This window comes from Staurois parvus, unplaced genomic scaffold, assembly GCF_062004578.1.
Source record: "Staurois parvus isolate SC_StPar_1 unplaced genomic scaffold, SC_StPar_1.0 ptg000061l, whole genome shotgun sequence".
Classification (NCBI taxonomy): Eukaryota; Metazoa; Chordata; class Amphibia; order Anura; family Ranidae; genus Staurois; species Staurois parvus.
In genome coordinates this window covers 6,489,119-6,510,278 of record NW_028317857.1, presented here as the reverse complement: position 1 = coordinate 6,510,278, position 21,160 = coordinate 6,489,119, and the positions used below count along the sequence as shown (strand labels likewise).

At 41.1% G+C, this 21,160-nt stretch overlaps 1 protein-coding gene across 1 annotated transcript in view; it reads right to left on the bottom strand.

Annotated features, from left to right (window-relative positions):
• CCNY (cyclin Y) overlaps positions 1-21,160 on the bottom strand; it is a 207,767-nt gene that overhangs the window by 24,395 nt on the left and 162,212 nt on the right. Inside the window, exons 4-7 of the mRNA XM_089668716.1 lie at positions 20,969-21,069; positions 10,203-10,238; positions 4,918-4,975; positions 323-442 (exon numbers count right to left, since the gene is read on the bottom strand). Of these exons, the coding sequence (XP_089524842.1) occupies positions 323-442; positions 4,918-4,975; positions 10,203-10,238; positions 20,969-21,069 (315 nt within the window). The remainder of the gene's footprint in view (positions 1-322; positions 443-4,917; positions 4,976-10,202; positions 10,239-20,968; positions 21,070-21,160) is intronic.

Below are 21,160 nucleotides of genomic sequence, written 5' to 3'. Positions count from 1 at the left end.
TTGCCACCAAGTACTAAGTCATGTTTTGTGAAGGGGATCAAATACTTATTTCCCTCATGAACATGCAAATCAGTGCATAATTTGTTAGGCATGCATTTCTTTTGAATTTTTTTGTTGCTATTCTGTCTCTCAGTGTAACAATACACCTACCATTCAATTTTTAGACTGATCATTTCTTTGTGAGTGGGAAAACATTCAAAATCAGCAGGGGATCAAATACTTATTTCCTTCACTGTACATATAATTATCATAAGCAAAGCCACAAATTATAGTATTGTTATTACCTGGAAGAAGTTCCTTTATATTTTCCCCAAACACTTACCAGGGTTACTATGGCACATTCAGCAGTCAGCTGGGCAGCACTGAAAAGCGTCCGAACAAAGCGATATATGTGTTTCTGTTCTGGGTCATGCTTCTCGTAATCAGACGGGACTTCTGATTTCTACAAATAAATTCCATATTTATATATTACAAATCATATGGAGTTTGAAAAGACTCTGTCATTGTGAGACCCTTAAAGCGATTCTAAAGGTTCATTTCTTTTTTTTTTGGTACAATAACAAACATGTCTATACTTACCTGTTATGTGCAGTGGTTTTGCATAGAGCAGCCTGGATCCTCCTCTTCTCAGGTCCCCCGCTTCCTGTCTGTCAGATGCCCCCACAGCAAGCAGTTCGCTATGTGTCCATTCACACATGGAGCCGTGGCTTGGCCCCTCCCCCTCTCTCCTCATTGGCTGTCTGGCAGTGATGGAGCCAATGAGGAGGAAGAGCCGAGGCTGTCATTCACATTGCTGGATAACGATGAGGCTCAGGTGAGTATTGGGTGGGGGGGGCTGGGGGAGCTGCTGCACACACAAGATTTTTTAACTTCATGCATAGAATGCATGAAGGTAAAAAAAACCTTCAGGCTTTACAACCACTTTAATCTTTTTTGCTGCCGGAGCCGGTTTTGCAATTTTTATTTTGCACATATGTTAAATTGAACATTTTAAGAGTGAAGATTAGTTAAAGGATTAGTTCACCTTTTAATGAAAAATAATAAATGCACTTTTTTTGCTGGTAAAGAAAGTGCATTTACTATTTTCTGTTTTGGGAGCTTGGAAAGCATTGCACCAGTGATCAGCTGATCGCTGTTGCCATGCAGAACACTGTAGACTGTCAGCATATCTGTGTACTCGAACCTCATACGGGCAAGCATATACGAGGTGGTATCAAAAAATTTTGAGACTAGCTCTGTTTGCAAGAAAGTACTTTATTTATCTATGTTTATACACCATTACCTTCAAAACAGTCCCCTTGCACAGCAATACTACTAATTCCTGCTACTTCTGGAATATGTCCTGGAAGTCTTCATTTCGAAGCATGTCAAGCACCTTCTGCTATTCGCACTGGATCTCCGTAATGTTGTCAAAATGGTGACCTTTGAGTTGAATGTTCAGGGAAGAGGGCGAAGTCCACAGGAGCCAAATCTGTAGGGTGGGTGCGGAAGTGAGATCATTGCAGCCTGGGGACGAACTTGGCAGGACCACTGCACATGTTAAAATCACACATGAGGATTGCCTGTATGACACACTGATAATGGCAGCAATGTAGTGGTGCACCGAAATGAAAATTCTGGTGCCGAAACTGAAAATTCAAAATGCACTTGGCCAAAAACCAAAACGTGCAGTTTTTAAAAATGAATATATATTTTTTTGGAAAAAAAAAAAAACATTAAAAAAAAAAAAAACAATATATACCCCAATTTTTTGTAAAATATGAAAGAGGATGTTACGGCAAGTAAATAGATACCCAACATGTCATGCTTCAAAATTGTGCACGCTCGTGGACTGGTGTGAAACTGCGGTACTTAAAAATCTCCATGGGTGATGCTTTAAAAAGTTCTACAGGTTAGCAGTGTAAAGTTACAGAGGAGTTCTAGTGCGAGAATTATTACTCTTGCTCTGATGTTCGTGGCGATACCTCACGTGTGTGGTCTGAAGACCATTTACATATGTGGGAATGGCCTACGTATGCGTTCACCACTACATGCGAGCACGGGGGGACAGGGGCACTTTAAACTTTGTTTTAAAAATGTATTTAATGTTTTTTTTTTGCACTGTTCCTTTAAAAAAATTGTAATCACTTTTATTCTTATCACAAGGAATGCATGCATCCCTTGTGATAGAAATATTTAGTGACGGGTCCTCTTTATGGAGAGATATGGGGTCAATAAGACCCCACATCTCTCCTCTGCAATGTAAAGCATTAGATAAAAAAAAAATTAATAAAAAAAAGCACTGATCTAGAGCTTTAAAAAAACAAAAAAAAAAAAAATAATGGCCAGAACGGGAAGTGACATCGCTCCAGTCCTCCAAGGGCATAGAGAGTGGCGGCCATGTTTCCTTCACTCATCTCTATGCCCAGCACTGGGATCGATGGTTTCTCAGGTAAGGCTGAGAACTACCAAACGGAGGCCGGTGGCGCGGGCGGGCGGCGGTGAGGGGTGGCGGGGAGGGCCTTGGTTTTTTCTGCCGAAACGTTTTGGCCACCGAAATTTCGGTGCATCCCTACAGCAATGTTGTGGATTGTTCTTCAACGATCATCATGCACAAGTTACCAAATGGTTTTGACATTTTCGGGGGTTAATCTCATTGAAGGTCTTCCTGATCTCTCGTCATCTTCCAGTGACGCTCTTCCACTCTTGAAGCACGTGTGCCACTCAAAACACTTTAAACGACTCACTGCAGCATCACCGTAAACTTGCAGAATTATGTCAAACATCTCTGTGGCAGATTTGCCCAGTTTCACGCAAAATTTCACATTTACTCTTTGTTCTAGCTTGCTGTCCAGCATGACATAGCAGATGTGGTAACACGTGGTCAGAATAGCACCAGTTGCACAGCTCCCAATGTACACAGGACAATGTCTTTTGGCACACTGACTTATGAAGGTCAGTGCTCCCTGTGACTGTGCATGCAGCCTTGTGCTGCCATCTGTTGGTGTGTTACAAAACTAGTCTCGAAACATTTTGATATGAACTCATACATATCGACAGGAAGAATCAATTAACTACCAAAGTGCTCAACAGCATCTTTTCAACTGTCGGGACTTGTAGTCTTCCCATTCACAGAAACCTGTGAATGGATAATGTGAACTAGGCAGGTGGAGCCCTGCATGGCTACTTTCTTAAAAAATAGTGACGGCTAGGGAGGGAAAACATCTCCCACTAGCGGTCACAACAGAGGAGCAGGGATCAGTCCTTTCATAACATGTTACATGTTTCACGCTGAATATTGGTTTATGTATCATGTTCCAAAAGGTGAACTTAACCTTTAAACCCCCTAACATTATCTATTTTCGCCAAGCACAGACCCTGGCAAACAAAATGGTCATAGCTTCAATATTTTCCGTAAAAATACATTAAGGTTAATTTTGATGCTCACAAACACAATGTAATAGCCAATATTTTGGTAAAATATAAAAGGAGGTTGCCACGAGAGCATAAACAAGTAAAGTCTTAAAATTGCGCATGCCTGTGGTAACTTCAGTGCACAAAATTGTCCATAGGAGACGCTTTGAAATCCTTTACAGGTCATCAGTTTAAAATTAACCATGAATGAGGGCCCTAGAATTACTACTCTTATGGCATTCACACGGATACCCTTATATATGTAGCATAATCATTGCTTTTATATGTTGCTAATAGCCCCCTATGTGATCACATAATTGAAATGACAAGTCCTCTTTAAGGAAAAATCAGGGGTCTATAAAACCCTTTAATGTCATCTCTGGACCCTACTAAAGCTGAGCACAGATTGTGTTTCATTAGCTGCTTCCCTGGGGAATGACAGTGCTGAACCTGGAAATGACTAAATGCTCATCACTCCCAGGTCCATTCACCAGAGAGGAGATCAGTGGACAGATGTCCATCTGCTCTACCCACCATGCCTGTACCTGGTTCACAGGGGGGACAGCAGAGCCTGGGATACATGACGGAGAGAGTTGAGCAGGTACCTTCGGGTTGTCAGCTTCACAGCTGCCCAAATCATTTCCAAGATAAAACCAAAAATCAGCTTGACAAATGGCAGCAGGGAGTGTGTTTAAAAGCAAGTGCTGCTGTCGGCAAAAGATTTATGTGTTGGTACAAATAAACAGATGAAATAGATCTATAGTAGCTGTTTTTGTATTTTTTCCATCCAGTCCCGACATTTACACAGCTTTACCAATCCACACAGCCCTGCCAGGCAAGCAGACTTAAATTCCTCTACCTCTGTTAAGTAACACAAAGGCTCACCCTAAATGTTACAATATGACCATACAATTCCAATATAATAGATTACCAAAACTATGTAATATGAAGAAATAACTAAACTATCCAATTAAACAGGCCCTTGCTTGTTGGTAGATCTAAAGAGGATTGTACAGTCAGATTGTAAAGTGTATGATGAGCCTTACAGGTTTTGTCCATCCTTCAGCCTATGTCTAGACAGTATAAGGAGAATCAGAAGACGGATGAATCTGTTACTCCAATCTCTCATCCTATCAGCATGCTTCTTGTTAGCACATTTCAACACAGCTGACAGGCTCCATGAGTTGCTTCTCCCTCTCCCAGTCTAAGCTTTGCTGTACAGGGGATTCCAGGAGGCTGATACTAAGTCAGGTTTGGGTAATTAATCTAGCCGCACTTAAATGAATGTAATGACAGACAATAAAATACCGAGCTGCATTAATTTTTGTTTATTATTCTTACCCGAAGATCAACTTTAAAAAAAATTTGGCAGGAAAAATACAAAAAAACTTGATTGCTGAAGACAGCCATGATGCATGCATTCAAAACATTCCGATTCCATCACAGTGTCATGGTTGATAAGCCAGACAAAATTTGTTGGCCACAGTACAGATAAATAAATAGTAAGGGAACCTAAATACTTACAGAAAGAGGATGAAGTTTTTCATCAAATATATCTAACAGCAACCGACCATCTCCATCTCTAGAATTATAAGAAAGATTAGTTAAAATCTACAGAAGTGAAAAAAATTCCAAAGTTGGGTTTTGTTTTAGGTAACACTCAAAGGTAAGAAACATAAAATACAAAATGTCATTTACTGCCAATCCCAACTCAGCTATGGATAGTCTAACTGCACTAATCTTGTAAAAGTCTATTTATACTTCGATTCAGAATACATAATTAAGGATAACGAGAGGGCTACCTTCTGCTGAACTTTTTTATTTCTTTTTTTTTTTTTTACCTCTAAAGCCCAATTCAAATCACAAACATAAAAATGTAATCTGATAGACACACCGTACATTGTACTACATTCACCTCTACTGCTGCTTTCAAAGTTGCACCTCTACATTCCAGTTATAGCAGTTTTGCACTTGTGGGGAGTGGCTGTTACTCAGCTATGCCAGAACAGAGCACTGTAATGAGGCTCTGGGTCTGACCATACACAGGTATGATGTCTTCACTTTCAAAGTTGCACCTCTACATTCCAGTTATAGCAGTTTTGCACTTGTGGGGAGTGGCTGTTACTCAGCTATGCCAGAACAGAGCACTCTAATGAGGCTCTGGGTCTGACCATACACAGGTATGATGTCTTCACTTTCAAAGTTGCACCTCTACATTCCAGTTATAGCAGTTTTACACTTGTGGGGAGTGGCTGTTACTCAGCTATGCCAGAACAGAGCACTGTAATGAGGCTCTGGGTCTGACCATACACAGGTATGATGTCTTCACTTTCAAAGTTGCACCTCTACATTCCAGTTATAGCAGTTTTGCACTTGTGGGGAGTGGCTGTTACTCAGCTATGCAAGCACAGAGCACTGTAATGAGGCTCTGTGTCTGACCATACACAGGTATGATGTCTTCACTGTCCTCTCCACATGACATAGTTTAGGGTTGGCAGTTGGCTGTTAGGCCCAGGCACTACTTTATATGCACAATACTATGATGTGCCATACCCTGAACTACAGGCATTTTATAGGGGGCACAGAAAGGTAAAGTGGAACAGGGGTGGCTGGAATGTGCAAGGTGACAACACCTCTGTAAGTCAATATCTTACCTTTTGGGCTTCCCTAAAAACTAACTGCACTTTTGTTAGAAAAACAAACAAACAATCCACTTTGGGTGATCAATGTACACTGCAAAGATTTTATTAACCTTGTAGATCCTGTTTCTGCCCTGAAGAAAAGCGGTTTGCACCACTTCGTCCTTTGGGTACTGATTCTGAATGGGAGCGATTCGTTGATTTGTATTAGCTGGTGCACTTTCAGTGCCCTGATGAGAAAAGTTACAGTTACCCTCCAAGGTCAGGGAGGAGCCTTGCTGCACTGATGTCACGCTGCCGAGGCCGCATGGAAGGCCGGCGTCCATCTTTGTAAGTGTGCTCCCAATACTGATGTACCCACATGGATGTTTCTTCTCTTTAATAAAACATACTACACTATCAGTACTCCCGTTTGTGGCTTGTATTTGCAAGCCATTTCATTTCAAGGTGGAGCATATCCTTTTTTTGGCAACCTTTATCCTTGGTAGAGAGGTACTAGCGGAGCTGTCCCTGTGTGCTGTGAGGGTTCAGTTTGTGAGGTCTGGAGTTATTCCCTGTATTCTGTCAGTGTGCCAGTGGATTTCCTTCCCTTTCCTGAGCCCTGATGTTCGCCGGGGATAAATTGGATATGATTATATGCGCATTATTATTGCGCTTCTGGTGAGTGCAATCATACTACAAACCCTTATCACGGAGTCACGTGCATGGAGATTTTACGGACTTATTTTTATTCATCTTTATATTTATTCATATTTATTTATCAATATTTACACGTGTATCCCTGCAATTACTTGTTTGAAATTATTCACCACTGTCACTATTGGAAATTCCAGTCACTAATTATCTTGTCAACTTTTGACGATACACTATATGTGTTGTGGTCACTTTAGCACTCGATAATTTTGCGCTTCACCTTATATGCATTTGTCACTTTCAAAATTTAGTGCTGCATTATATATTTATTTTGTCATATTTGAGGATATAGGGGTTCATCCTTAATGCTAGCTACTTGAAAGAATTGTGCGCTCATTTGTTATTTATTTTATTATACAGTGCCTCATCATAGGTGTCATTAGGAGGAATAGTGCCCATCATTGGTATCAGTGGGAGGAATGGTGCCCCATTGTTGGTGTCATTGGGAGGAATAATGCCCCATCCTTGGTGTCAGTGCGAGGAGTAGCGCCCTATTGCTAGTGTCGGTGGGAGGAAGGTTGTCCCAAGGGCTGGATAAGGCAGGCAAAGGGCCGCATATGTCCCTTGGGCTGCAATTCAGAGACCACTGCTTTAAAGCTTCACAAGATCTTTGCTGAATCAAGTTTCTTCCACATTTGGAGAGGATTACTTAAATGCAATTCTTTGAAATTTCCCTACTTGTGGTTTTATGAGGCTAACAAATGCGCCACAGTGAAGCCTTTTCTGTTCCAGCAGTGAACAGCAGATGGTGCAATGAGAGCATGGATCAGACTTCCCAGGACAACAGCTGCACAGGGAGCTTGTGGCTGAATGAGGTCTTCAATGTAACTGGTCTGAAAATGCTTTCTGGACACTGTTTTCTAGCAATTCAATCATGCAGCCAACACTGTGGTACGTAGCTTGATTATTAATCAAATTAAAAATAAAAACAAAGTTTAACCAACCATCGGATTGAGCTGAGACAGCTGAATGGAAATGCTGAATGACAAGCACCGGCTGATGTCGGAATACATTTAAATGATGTGGGATGCAAATTATTTTATTTGCATTTATTAAAATGTATTATATGCTGGAGCATATCTGTGTTGTATCTGGTTATACAGATGGTAATCAAGTAATAAAGTTATTAAATGTGAGTGCATGGAATTACCAACCCACAAATACATCTTAGATACTGGCTCAGTGAAATCTGTTTTGTAAATGAACATATGATTCGGCCATCTCTTGTACCTTTTTTGGCCAGGTCCCCCATGGAAAAAAAAAAAAAATGCTCTAGTCACATGATCAATTGTGCACTGTCAGTCCCAACACCAAGGAAACAATAGGGATCATGCAAGATTTTCTAAAGCTGGCCATAGATGGTTCGAATCTCCTCCAGTTCAGCAGAAACCGGCTGAGACTCAAACCATCTATGGGCAGACTGATTGAACCCAAATCCATTGTTGTATGACTTGGGTACAACAAGCCTGTCAGATTTTTCATGCGATTATTTCCAGCGGCTATAGCTGTAAGCAATAATCAGTGTTCTCCCGACAGGGATGGCTACCCTTGTGCCTCCCCGCCGTTGTTACAGGAAAGAAAATCGCACCATCTATGGCCAGCTTAACCTTCCAGGTCTACTTTTTATTTTGAGAATGTTGTTTGAGGCTAACATGACTATCCAAAAAAAACAGAGGCATCGGGAGACTATCATGTAATACCTACAGGCACCATCAAGGTTAGCTGTAAACAAGCAGTTAGAATGATACCTGCCTCTTCTCAAACACATCATCAGAACACTGGGAAAGCCTGATTGAAGGGTAGGTGCAGCAAACATTGTGAAATAGCTGTGCTCTAATGATTTTGGTAGGATTTGGAGACAGTCCCACAGATTGTGGGTGGAAAGATTGACTAGACAAATTCAAAATCTTGGTGGTCTTTTTTTTTTTTCTGTTGAGACAAGCTGCTACTGGAAGTGTTTGGCTGTGATCGTGTCTCCCTGCCTTTATATACTGTGCATGAACACAGATGACTGGATGAGCTGATCGTGCATGTTTATTCCTCAGCAGCTGGATCATATCTGCATTTCAGACTACAGTTTGAGGTTTCATTGCATTTCTATTACTATCTATTTTTATAACATCGTGAAGTTATCTGGCCATTTTCATTCTACCTGTGGGAAGTGTAGATGTCACGCTTTAAAAAGGCAACTGCATTTGTCTTTAGTAAATTAACCCCTATGTCACCACTAAAATCAACCAGAATGTTTACCTGGATCATATAAAAAAGGGTTTGGTAGTTGTATTATTTTTTTTCCCTTAAACTGTAAAAAACTTAAGCTGGCCATACAGTACATGGATCAAAATTTGGCTGGTTCAGCAGGTACTGCCAAATTTTTGATCCATGTATGGACTGCCTGGTTGTACACTAGTCTATTAATCCACGTGTGTACAACTAGACTGATGGGTTTTTCCCCAAATGATCAGTGCCACTGGCTATAGCCAATAACACTAATCACTGTATTCTGCCAGCGGGAAAAGCTCCCTGTCGTCAGAATACAATAGCTCAACTGGAAGGATTCCCTCATCCAACTATGGACAGGCTGGTTGTACACAAAATGATCTCTCAAACATTTTTGCATGATAAGTCCAACCAGCCTCCCTGCTGTCAGAATACAATAGCCCAGCGGGAGGGATCCCCCCCCCCCATCCATGTTGAGTGTGTGGATGGGGGAATTGAATAGTTTTCTTTTGTTCGGCCCACTAGTTGAACCAAAGAAAATTATTATGTATGGCCTGCCTTAGATACACCTGTCATAGCTAGAAACTCTGCATAGTCGTTTGGTCCCATTTTTAACACACAAGTTTAGCTAAAAACTTAAAAAAATCAGCACACAGGACGGTACTTAGATTTAATCCTATGCGTCCCCTGGGCTTTAATTTTGATACCACAATCATTAGCTGTAAGATGGACTATAATGCATTTTCTAAACTAAAAGATGTTATTTAAGTGGACACTCATGGCAGATTGGTGGAGGATTACAAACTCTTCTTTAAAAGCACAATTCCAGGTACAGATATTTTGTACATAGTTACACTGGACCATCTTGGACCAATGTAACTACTGTATGTATGACCAATCCTGGAAGCTGGAAATCATTGAAGACACGGCTACACCAGTGATCTCCACATTCTTCTGGGTCCCAAGCTGAGTGGATGCCTTGCTGCATTATGAATACAGGAGGTAAGCCGTTCAGCACAGGCGCCAACATTTGCATTTTGCATTTTCTGAATGGATGCAAAGTGTTCTCTGATTGAACAAAGTGGACATTACCACCTTTCCATCTCGTCCAAGGGGGCCATAAGGGCACAGAAACGTAAATAATAAGGACAAGAGAAGGAACAGTATAACTCAGGAAGTGAACATCATACAGAGATGTTACACGCAGAAACATGCAGAAATGTACATTTTGACTTTAAACTTTTTTTTGTGACGTACCTGTTTTTTATGTGGTAGTATATTGCAAGGGCTACGCTGTAAAGAAGAAATTTGCACTTTAATTACTTACATCATATATTATAAAACAGAACAATCATTAAATGACATGACAAAATATAGATCCAAATCCATGCAATAATAAACACTCTTCTCTATTAGATTACGGTGTCTCTAGAATGGCTGGTTCACACCTGAACTGCACAGAAACCCGGTCCATGTTCCTGAGCAATTCACTGTGATGCCATTTTCAGCCTATTCATTTGAATGGACTGAAATTGCACTGGATTGCACCAAAAGTAATGCCTGCACTATTTTTCAAAAACACACCCCACCAAATTACATGGTACTGCAGTACAATATAATCCAGTGCAGGCAAACGCACTGCATTTGAGGTGTCGTCCAGATTATATTGACACCCACAGCGGATTGAACACCCAGTGCATTTTAAACATGAATGGATCAAAGTTTCCCGCAATTTCCGGCACAGGTATAACTGCAGTTTTTCTTGCACTTACACCTGTGTTGCAGCACACAGGAATGGGGGTCCTTAAAGTTATTTTAAAGTCTAAACCTTTTTACGGTAATGCATTCACTGCATTGTGGTAAAAAAAAATACCTCACTATCTGTCCTAGTCCCCCCTATCCTTAAACACTTACCTGACTCCTGTCACTGCTTTAGCACAGCTCCTTCTCTTCCTGATTTTACAGGAGAGACTGATGGTCGTGGAGCCATAGGATCCTGTTGCAAACTTCTGTGAGGAGGGTGCGGGAGTGTGGCTTAACGGAGCTGTGTCTGTCAATGGACGCACAAAGCCCAGCTTGGGGACGGACACACACACCTGACTTGCTTAGGAGGCAACTGGAGGAGTAAGAAGATGATAGCACCAGTGGGGGTCTGCCAGAAGAGAAGAGAGTGCTTTCTTTTCTTCTTTTTACATTGCACAGAGCATGTAAGTATAACCTTTTTACTATACTATATATAGAGACTTCAGTATCACTTTAACAAATATATTATTTTATATATATATAGTCAAAATATAACTAGCCCCAGGGTGTGTTTGTATGAGTGAGGCCTAACTCCTGCCCTTCTGAAATGGGAGACAAGCATACTTTATAGTGCCAAAATGTTAAGAAAAAAACAGCCCTAGAGAAAACTCTGCTCGATCTGCCATAAGTCGCAGACACATTTTCATGCACTTTCAGGTTCTGTAACAGGTCAACATTAGCAAAATGAAGTAATACAAAAAAAAAATGGTTCTCCTTAGCTGTTCTTCCCTTAGCAACAAAATTCTATAATATTTTTGGATCTACATAATGAAAGCAAGATTAGGCAGCATTTTAATTTTCCTAACTCTTACAACTGAGAATAAGTATTGTAATACTTCACAGGATAGAGTATTACATGAGCAAGGTTAAATCTTGACTACAGCTAAATATATATTTTACATTTCGGACATAGTGTCATAGTGTTGGAGGGGTAACTCCTCTGACAGGTTTGTACTGCTCTATATGTCCTTGTTGGGAGAATACCCCGACTTCCTGTCCTGGTGGCCATTGTTTCCCAAACTGGGTGAGAGGTATTCTGCCAGTCTGCTCCTCTTAGGACTGTCAACGGTGGGGCTTCCCTTAACTTTTGGGAGTTTCCACAAATGTATTACAGGAAGTGAGAGGAAATGTTCCCAATGTACACACAACACATAATAGGAATCAGACAGCGATTCGAATTCTTCCCTATTCATCATCTAAAAGCAACACAAACACTTTTAGTTTAACAGCACATGGTGCAGATCTATACATGAGACATTACTAGAAAGAGGCACATGGGAATTTTAGGTCTCCTACACCCAGGAGGTACTGGTGTGAATTTGTTCCATGTGTGCAGAATAAATTTGTAAGATTTCTGAAGTTAAAGAGACGACTTCCAAGATGAGACCAAAAATATTACATGAAAAAATTTGACTATAGATAATACCAGAGGTAACGTCAAGCAAATGTTACATTACTATGAGGAGAATTAAATTATTACATTTTGCTTTCTCTGGTTCCTCTATCTCCCCCCGCCCCCATTCCCCCTCAACATGCTAATAGAAATATTTAAAGACAACCTTCATTTTTCATTACATACCTTATTTTAGAAATAGTGGTGTGACAACTGGGCCTCTGTGCTTCTCTGTGCAATGAAGACATATCATAGCTAGTAGGAAGGGCTGGCAGAGTACTGTACGTAGCTTCCTGAAACCATCACAGCACCCCAGTACTCCTCTCAAGAATCCTCATTCTGGATTCAAGCAGTGGGCTGCTTTTTGGGTGGTGTTATACTAATGTTAATATGCCTTTGAAGGATAGATGTCCATTTGAGGGAGTGTCCATCCTTGTACTAGTATGTAAACTACCCTACGTACCGCTCACATATGATGCTGAGCATTCATAATTGAAAGAACCGAAACTTAATGAATGAAAGGGCCAGGCCAGGGACAGTAAGGCTGGGGAGGAAAGAGCTAGATGGTGCTGGACATGCTCCAGCCAGGAAACGAGGCAGACTCTGTCTGACTTGCTACATCTTCTAATGCACATGGTGAGAAGCTGGCATTAAAGTGAACCTCTTACATCAGGGGTGTCCAAACTTTTTTCAAAGAGGGCCAGATTGGATGAAGTGAACATGGTGGAGGGCTGAACATTTTTCCGAACATTCTTTGAACCATTACAATTAAATGCAAATAAATTATTTTATGCCAAGTTAATTGCAAACGACATACTTTTCATTTCATAACATTAAGATCAACTGACAGCTGAGTTTTCACAATGTATTGAAAATAAATTAAAAAAAAACTTACCTGCACTAATGTGAAGGGTGAAAAAGGTAGCTGGAGCTGAAGTCTCTGCTCGGCCGCCGGGAGGGGAAGAGAAACACACTTCACGCTGGAAGCCCGGCCCTGACGTCACCGCCCTCTGTCGCTCCCAGCGCGGCGCAGTCACGCATGCGCACTGCTCTCAAGCAGAAGACTGTCTGCCACAGAAGGGAGGGCCGTGCGACAGCCGCATTTACACAGACCAGGGAGAACGCGCCGCAGTCAGGCATGCGCGCTGCCCTCTGCTCTCAAGCAGAAGACTGTCTGCCATAGAAGGGAGGGCCGTGGGAGGGCCACATTACACAGAGCAGGGAGGGCTGTTGGAGGGCCGTATTAAACCGACCCCCAGGCCGTAAATGGCCCGCGGGCCGGCTTTGGACATGCCTGTCTTACATTGTCCTAAATGGGCAAAGCACAGGTAAACTTTAAAGTGGAACTAAACTTGACGAGTGTAAACCTGCGAACAGGCAGCTTCTTCTTATTGCATTCACAGCCTTTTATTGAATGCACACTGAGCTACTGAGCTGTGCATGTGCAGCTAAACGTGCATTCTTTTTTTTGTTTTTTTAATTTAAATATTTATAAAATTTTTCATATTAATACAAAAACCCAAAGGGAAAAAATTCTTATACAAATAAACATTTATGACATTTCTACCTTTCCCTTACTAAAAAAAAAAACTCTTTTCTTCCCCATCCCACTACCCCCCCTTCCCTCCCCTCATCCCCCCTCCTCCCCCTCTGTAAACTCTAGCCCATTCTAATCTCTTGAGGCTTATTAATTTTTTGCTAACAAGTTAATTTATATTTTCCTATATTTCTCTTTCAATCCTGCTCTTTCCCACTTTTCCCACCTCCTAGAATAAACTCTCATCCTATCTTCCTGCATGTGGTATGATCTTTCCATTCTACCTATCTGGTTTACTCTATTAATCCAGTCTTCCTCCTTCGGTACCTCCGATTTCCGCCAAAACTTGGGTATCAACCCTTTCGCCGCATTCAAGAAGTACCATATACCTGAATCTTTATAATTATTTACAGATGTCTCCACATTGTGTAGGAGGCACGTCGTTGGGTCTAACCCTATGTCAATTTCAGTTATTTCTTTAATCACTTTGACTATTATCTTCCAAAAAGCCTGGATCTTCGGGCATTCCCACCATATGTGAAACACCGTGCCTATCTCTCCACATCCTCTCCAACACATATTTGAATTTTCCCCATTCATCTTGTGTTCTACACTCGGTGTGATGTGCCATCGTGTCACACACTTATAATTAACCTCAACCTCCCTCATACTAATATTATCGTGTATCAATCTAAACATCTTTCTCTGTCTATCTTCGTCAAACCCAACTCCCATATCTCTTTCCCATTTTGTTATAAAGTTTAACTTTGTGTTTGTGTCTAGTTCTGTGAGTATTCTATACACCTTTGAAATACCGTGCTTCCCATCCCTTTGTGTCTCTAACAACTTTTCAAACATATTCCACTCCTGTTTTATTCTCAGGGGTTTCGGTAAATTTCCAATAAAACATTTCAATTGATGATATTTCCACTCATCTATTCTAATAAAAATATCTCCCTTCTTCTCTATTAAATCTTTAAGTGATCTCAATTTCCCCTCCACCAAAACATCTCTCAATTGGGTATCCTCTTTTCTAAACCATCTCCCTGATATCTTATTCTTTCCCGGGGGAAAGTACTCAGTATTTGTGAGAGGCATTAATATAGAATTGAATTCCCATTTCATGTTTTTGTGTAAATTGTCCCATACCCTAAAGACATTTAAAGTATAGATACTTGTGCTTTCTTTAATTCCCCTAAACTGTGGTGGAACCCATATCATCTGACTCAATCTAATGCCACTAAGATCATTCTCAATTGTTACCCAGCTTTTCCCCTTATGGTTAAATGTCCAGTCATATATTCTTGCTAAAACCACTGCTTTATAGTATCTCTTGACATCTGGTAGACCCAGTCCCCCTTTCTCTTTAGTCCTACTCAATGTTTCATATGCTATTCTAGGTTTTTTATTCTTCCATATGTATCTTGTTAACATTTTTTTCATTATCTTAAAGAAGGCTTCTGGAATTTTAATTGGTACCATTTGAAATCTATACAGTATTTTAGGCATAATTACCATTTTGACTAAGTTTATACGTCCTATCCAGGATGGATTTCCTCCTCCTAATCTTTTTAAATCTTCCCTGATCTCGTTTATCAAAGAGATATAGTTTAATCTATACAAATGCTTAGATGAGGCAGTGAGTTTTATTCCTAGGTATTTTATCTCTTTTTCTCTCCATATAAAGGGAAATTCTTTTTGTAGTTTTTCTTTTTCATTCTTTGATATATTAATATTCAGGATCTCCGTTTTCGTTGGATTAATTTTTAGATTCGATAGTTCACCATACTCCTTCAGAATCTTTATTATATTTGGGAGAGTTATTCGGGGATTCCCCACATAGAAAAACAAGTCGTCCGCAAAGGCCGCTACTCTATGTTCTATGGATTCTATCTGAATTCCCTTTACCGATCCACTTTTTCTTATTATTGACAGCAGAGGTTCAAGTGATAATACATATAGTAGAGGGGACAGTGGGCAGCCCTGTCTTGTACCATTAGACATTCCAATGGGTTCTGATCTCTCCCCATTTACCGTGATGATTGCAGTAGGCTCCCTATATAATTTACTTATCCACTCTCGCATTCTATCACCTATCCCCAGCACTTTTAAGTTGTCCATCATAAAGCCCCAGTCCACTCTATCAAATGCCTTCTCTGCATCAATTGACAAGAGCACCACCGGGGCCTTCCCTTTTCTACTTTTCTGAATAAGCATCAGGGTTCTCAAGCCGTTGTCTCTACCTTCTCTCCCCGGTACAAAGCCCACCTGGTCTCCATGGATCCATTCAGGCATCAGATCCCTCAACCTGTTTGCTAGCACCTTTGCATACAGTTTAGTGTCTGTGTTCAATAATGAGATAGGCCTGTAGCTGGAGCATTGAGATGGATCTTTTCCCTCCTTGTGAATAAGTACTACATGGGCCTGTAGGGATTCTCTCCTCACTTCCATCCCACCTCCCAGAGCATTCATATATTTCTCCAGCTTGGGTAACAGTACTTCACTAAATTTCTTATAGTACTTAACTGTATAGCCATCCGGGCCTGGGCTTTTTCCCCCCGCTGTGCTTCTTAATGCTATTTTAATTTCTTCCTGGGAGATTTCTGCGTCTAGGGCATTCAACTGTGCTTCACTTAGTTTTGGTAATCCCGCATTTTTTAAGTATGTCATCTTTATTTCATTAATTCCCTCTTGAGCTTCTTTTAGAGGGCCTTGGGGACTAATATTATATAGCTTTTTGTAATACTCCGTAAACACTTTAATAATCTCTTTATTTGAGTGAACCAGCTCCCCCTTTGAACTTTTTATCTTTTCTATATAGTTCCTATTTTTCTTTTTATTCAAAGCTCTCATTAGATATCTTCCTGGTCTGTCTCCCCATCTATATCTCTCATTCAAAACCCTGTTGTATACTCTTCTCTTCTCCTCATCCATCAACCTCTCTAGCTCATCTTTTTTATCTAATAACTTCTGTCTCGTATCTTTTGTTATTTTCTTTTTATGGATCTGCTCCAAGTCCAATGACCCTCTCTCTTCTTTCCTTTTTCTTCCTTGCTCCTGCCGCAATCAAGATTCCTCTTATGAATACCTTGTGGCTTTCCCAGACTGTAGCTATCGATACTTCCTCAGTTTCATTCTCCTTAAAGTATATCTTAATCTCTTTCTCGATTTTCTGAACTACATCCTCATCCAGAAGAAGGACCTCATTTAACCTCCACCCTAATCCTCCAGTCCACCTTCTTCCCCATCCCATTTTCATTACGACCGGGGCATGGTCCGAGAACGTCCTTGTCTCTATGTCAATTTTAACCAGATGATCTATAAGTTGATGGTCTATTAAGATGTAATCTAATCTCGAGTATATCTCATGTGCATTAGAGAAGAAGGTATAGTCTCTGTCTTTCATATGCGTTATTCTCCAGGTGTCCACTAGTTGATATTCATGCATCGCTTTTTTCAAAGCTCTCAGAGACCTACTCCCCTCTCTTTGCACAGAAGAGGTATTATCCTTTTGTGGGTCCATACAGAGATTTAGGTCTCCAGCTACAATCAAGCGCCCTTTTTTAAATTCCATTAATTTTTTCAACAGGCCCTTCATATACATCTCCGGATTTTTATTAGGGCAGTATATATTGGCTAACGTACACTCAATCCCCTGCAGTCTACCTTTTAAGAACAAAAACCTCCCCTCCGGGTCGGTTCTTCTATCCTCCAGCTCAAATCTCATATTCTTTGCCAAACCTATTGCAACCCCTTTTGCTCTTTTAATTGGAGAATCTGCATAGTACCATGTTGGATAGAATTTGGATTTCAATTTCACGTTTGCCTCTATCTCAAAGTGCGTCTCCTGTAAAAATACCATTGACGTAGCCCTATGATGTAACTCATTAAACAACCTAAATCTCTTCCCTGGACAACTCAGCCCGTTCACATTATAGGTTATAAACTGTATTTCTTCCATCATTCCCAATTAACTCCATCCCTCTTCCAGATTGCCTCTTCCTCTTTATCCTTTCTGTCATACAGAGTATTACCCCAATACCTCCTACCCTCCCACCCTCCCGCCCAACTCCCGTCCCCTCCCCCCTCCCTCCCCCCTCCCTCCCCATCTCCTCCCTCCCTTAACTCCCCCCCACCCACCCACCCCCAAGGCCTTCTTTGCCTTTGGATCATACTCCACCTCTGATCCCTACCTTGGAGGTTCGGCTCCGCTCATGGCCGCTCCCCTTCCCCCCCTCTTCCCCGGGGTCCCTTTATCTGATAGCTCTCTATTTACTCTTCCAACTAGCTGCCACTTTCCTTCCCTACTGGCATATAAGTCTCTCTCCTCCACTTCCCAACCCGGTATCTCCAGTCTCTGCAATCCAAATTTATCACAAAAATTTTTCATATCTTCCGGAAATCTTAGAGTTGCCGACATTCCATCCCTCCAACCGATCAAACTCGCTGCTTGACCCCATCTATATTTCACATTATGTTTTTTCATCTCTTCTAATAAAGGTTTCAATGTTTTCTTTCTTCTCAAAGTCTCTGCTGTTAAGTCCGCAAAAATTTGGATATTTTTCTCTCCATATGGAATATTTGTTCTTCCTTTAATCTTTCTCCATATCTCCTCTTTATCTCCATAATTGTGGAATTTAACTATTATATCTCTTGGTTTTTCAAATCCTTTTTCTTGTTGGTACTTCCCTATCCTATACACTCCATCCAGTTTAAACATCACCACCTCCGCTTTATCCACTATGGAGTTCAAGATTTTGCAGATTAACTCTTTTAAGTCCTCCCCCTGGGTCAGCTCTGGGACTCCTCTTACTCTTAAGTTATTTCTCCTTTCTCTATTTTCTTGTTCTTCCATCATAAAAAACAATCTTTTTTGTTCTTTTCTATTGTCTATTATCCATCTCTCTAACTTTGGGATAACTTGAGCATGACCCTGAACTTTTTCCTCTGTTTCCTCCATCCTGGTTAGCAGTTGTTCCAATTCTTCCCGGATTATGCCCATCTCTTGCTTTATTGATAATTCCAGATTTTTAAACATCTCCGCCATTTCCTTTTTATTTGGTATTTGCAGATCTCTTTCAGTTTCTCTTGGCCCTATACCTTCCGGTGGTTGTTGACTATTATATACCGGTCCCAGGGAAAGTCTCGGACTATTATCCAGACCTATTTCCAGTTCACTTTTTTCACTCACTCCTTGAGATCTTTCTGGGGTCAAATTTCCTTGTGGTATATACTTCTTAATCGAACCAGTTTGAGGGTTCTTAGACCCACTCCCTTTTGTATTTTTACCTTTCATGTCTTCAGCTCCTCCAAACCTTCAGACCCTCCCAAGGAATCCCCAATTTCCTTCTCTCAACTTAGAAAATACAGTTTCCTATTGCGCCCAATAAAAGCATTACTTAAATCTGGTGTACAGAGAAGAAAGATCCAATACATAAGTCCAGGATATAGAGAATATATAGGAAGTATATAGGGAGTATATAACAACCCCTGCAGTATACACGATGTTATCACTCACCCTCCACACTGGAGTACCTTTCAGTATGCAGTCCTCTCCTATAGTTGTCTTTCTTTGGGGGATTCCTTTGGGTCTCTTTAAGCCTTTATCTTTCTTTTCTTATTTTTCTGGGTTGGAGGAGGTATGGAAGCTAGAGGGATGGAGGTGGTATAGGAGTATGTAGCAACGTTCCACTTTACACCTCTAAACATCGCTCACTCGTCTCCCCTGGGCTGCTGGACGCCGGGAAGCCGGCTGTTTCTTCTGCTCCCAGAGCTCCTCCGCGGCTACCCACGTGTGGGAGCCGCTATGCTCGTCTCCCGGGCAACCCCAGTCCTGCTCCGGAGCCAACGCGAGAGACGCCGAGTGAAAGAGGAACTCAGCCGTCTCTCCTCTGGGCTCGCCGCCACGCCGTCCCCTCGACCACTCTCCGACTGGGTAAGACTCCAGTAGGCTCCAGCAGACTCCAATGCTGCTCCAGTGCAGCTAGTTATGGGACCGGGACCTCATAGGGAAGATGTTCGGGGAAGGGAGCGAGGAGTACTTACTCCACGCTCTCCCGAGCTGCCATGTTCAGGCTCCACCCCCGTGTGTGCTCACTCTCAAAAGAGCTAAACGTGCATTCTGAGAAGGAGTCCTGTGTGAAGGCGCAGGATGACGTCATTCCCCAACCAGCCAATCAAGAGGCTGGAAACCCAGCACCTAGAAAGAGCCTGGGAGAAGATGAAACTGACTGGTGAGCGATTAACCCTCACTGGAATGAGGAGGTATTTTTGTAAATTTAGTTCTGCTTTGAAGTAGTATTAAACACAACACCAAAAAATTGTAATATATGCCAGCTTACAAATCATTAGATGTGGTGGCTGCATTCATTTTCTATTTATTTAGGCTTTTTCTCCTGTGTTTTCACCTGATGATCTAGCCAGTAACATTCTTCCTATATTAAAGTGCACCCATTTTGGATGGAAGCGCACAGGGGGCACCTCTGAACAGCAGCATTATTAATCTGGGAGGAAAGGAGTGTTAGATGCACTAGCAGATTTAGATATACCAACACTAAAACCAATTCACACTGCAATTACAGCAACAGTTTTTTTTCTTTTGGGAAAAAAGGGTTTACATAAATAAAAACTGATCATTGTAAGCACTGCTGTCAGTGGTAAATGGCTTGTCTCAATATACTTGACATTTACAAGGTAGCTTGTTCTTTTAAAAAAACAACAGACTTACTGACCAGAAAATAAAAAAAGCCTAAAAAAGAAAACTAATGCAGCCATCAAATCTAAGAAATGGTGAGATGCAATTTAATAAATGTTTGCTTTTGGGTTTATTACCACTTTCTGGTAAGTAGACGTATATTTGCTTCCACAGAAGAGCACGTGTAAGAAGCAGAAAAAAATGCTTCTAGGGACTATAAATAGTCCTGGTGTGGTCACTGCAAATCTATGAGAAGTGTACATTTCACACACTATACAAGCAGCATGAAGAAAGCTATAGCAGGAGGTCTGGGGAAAACCTTGTGTCCAGCATGCATGGAGATCTGGAGTTCCTAACACATGGTTTACAGAGCCATGTCCTGCTACCACGACCTCTATACCCCAACATGATAAAGCAAATCTCTACTTTGCCTTTTCAGATCCCTAGCATACAATTCTATTGCAATAAAACCTTCCATTTACCATCTGAGCCTCTTCCATCACTTGTTTCATCCAACATTATATAATGGTATGGAGATCGACGGCATATTCTGGTATCATCCAGTCATACAACAAAAGGAATAGGGGCAGACTTACCATTTAATGGTATACTTGAGGTTAGGTTGGCTGACTGTGCTGTCATCAAGGTAAATGGTAGAACAAGAGCTGTACTTTCTTCTCAACTGTCCAGGAGGATGCTATAGAGAAATGGCAAACAAACCGTCCAATTAAAGGAAGCAAACATTATGTCAAATCCACAATCCAAACGCACTGGAATATTTACTGATC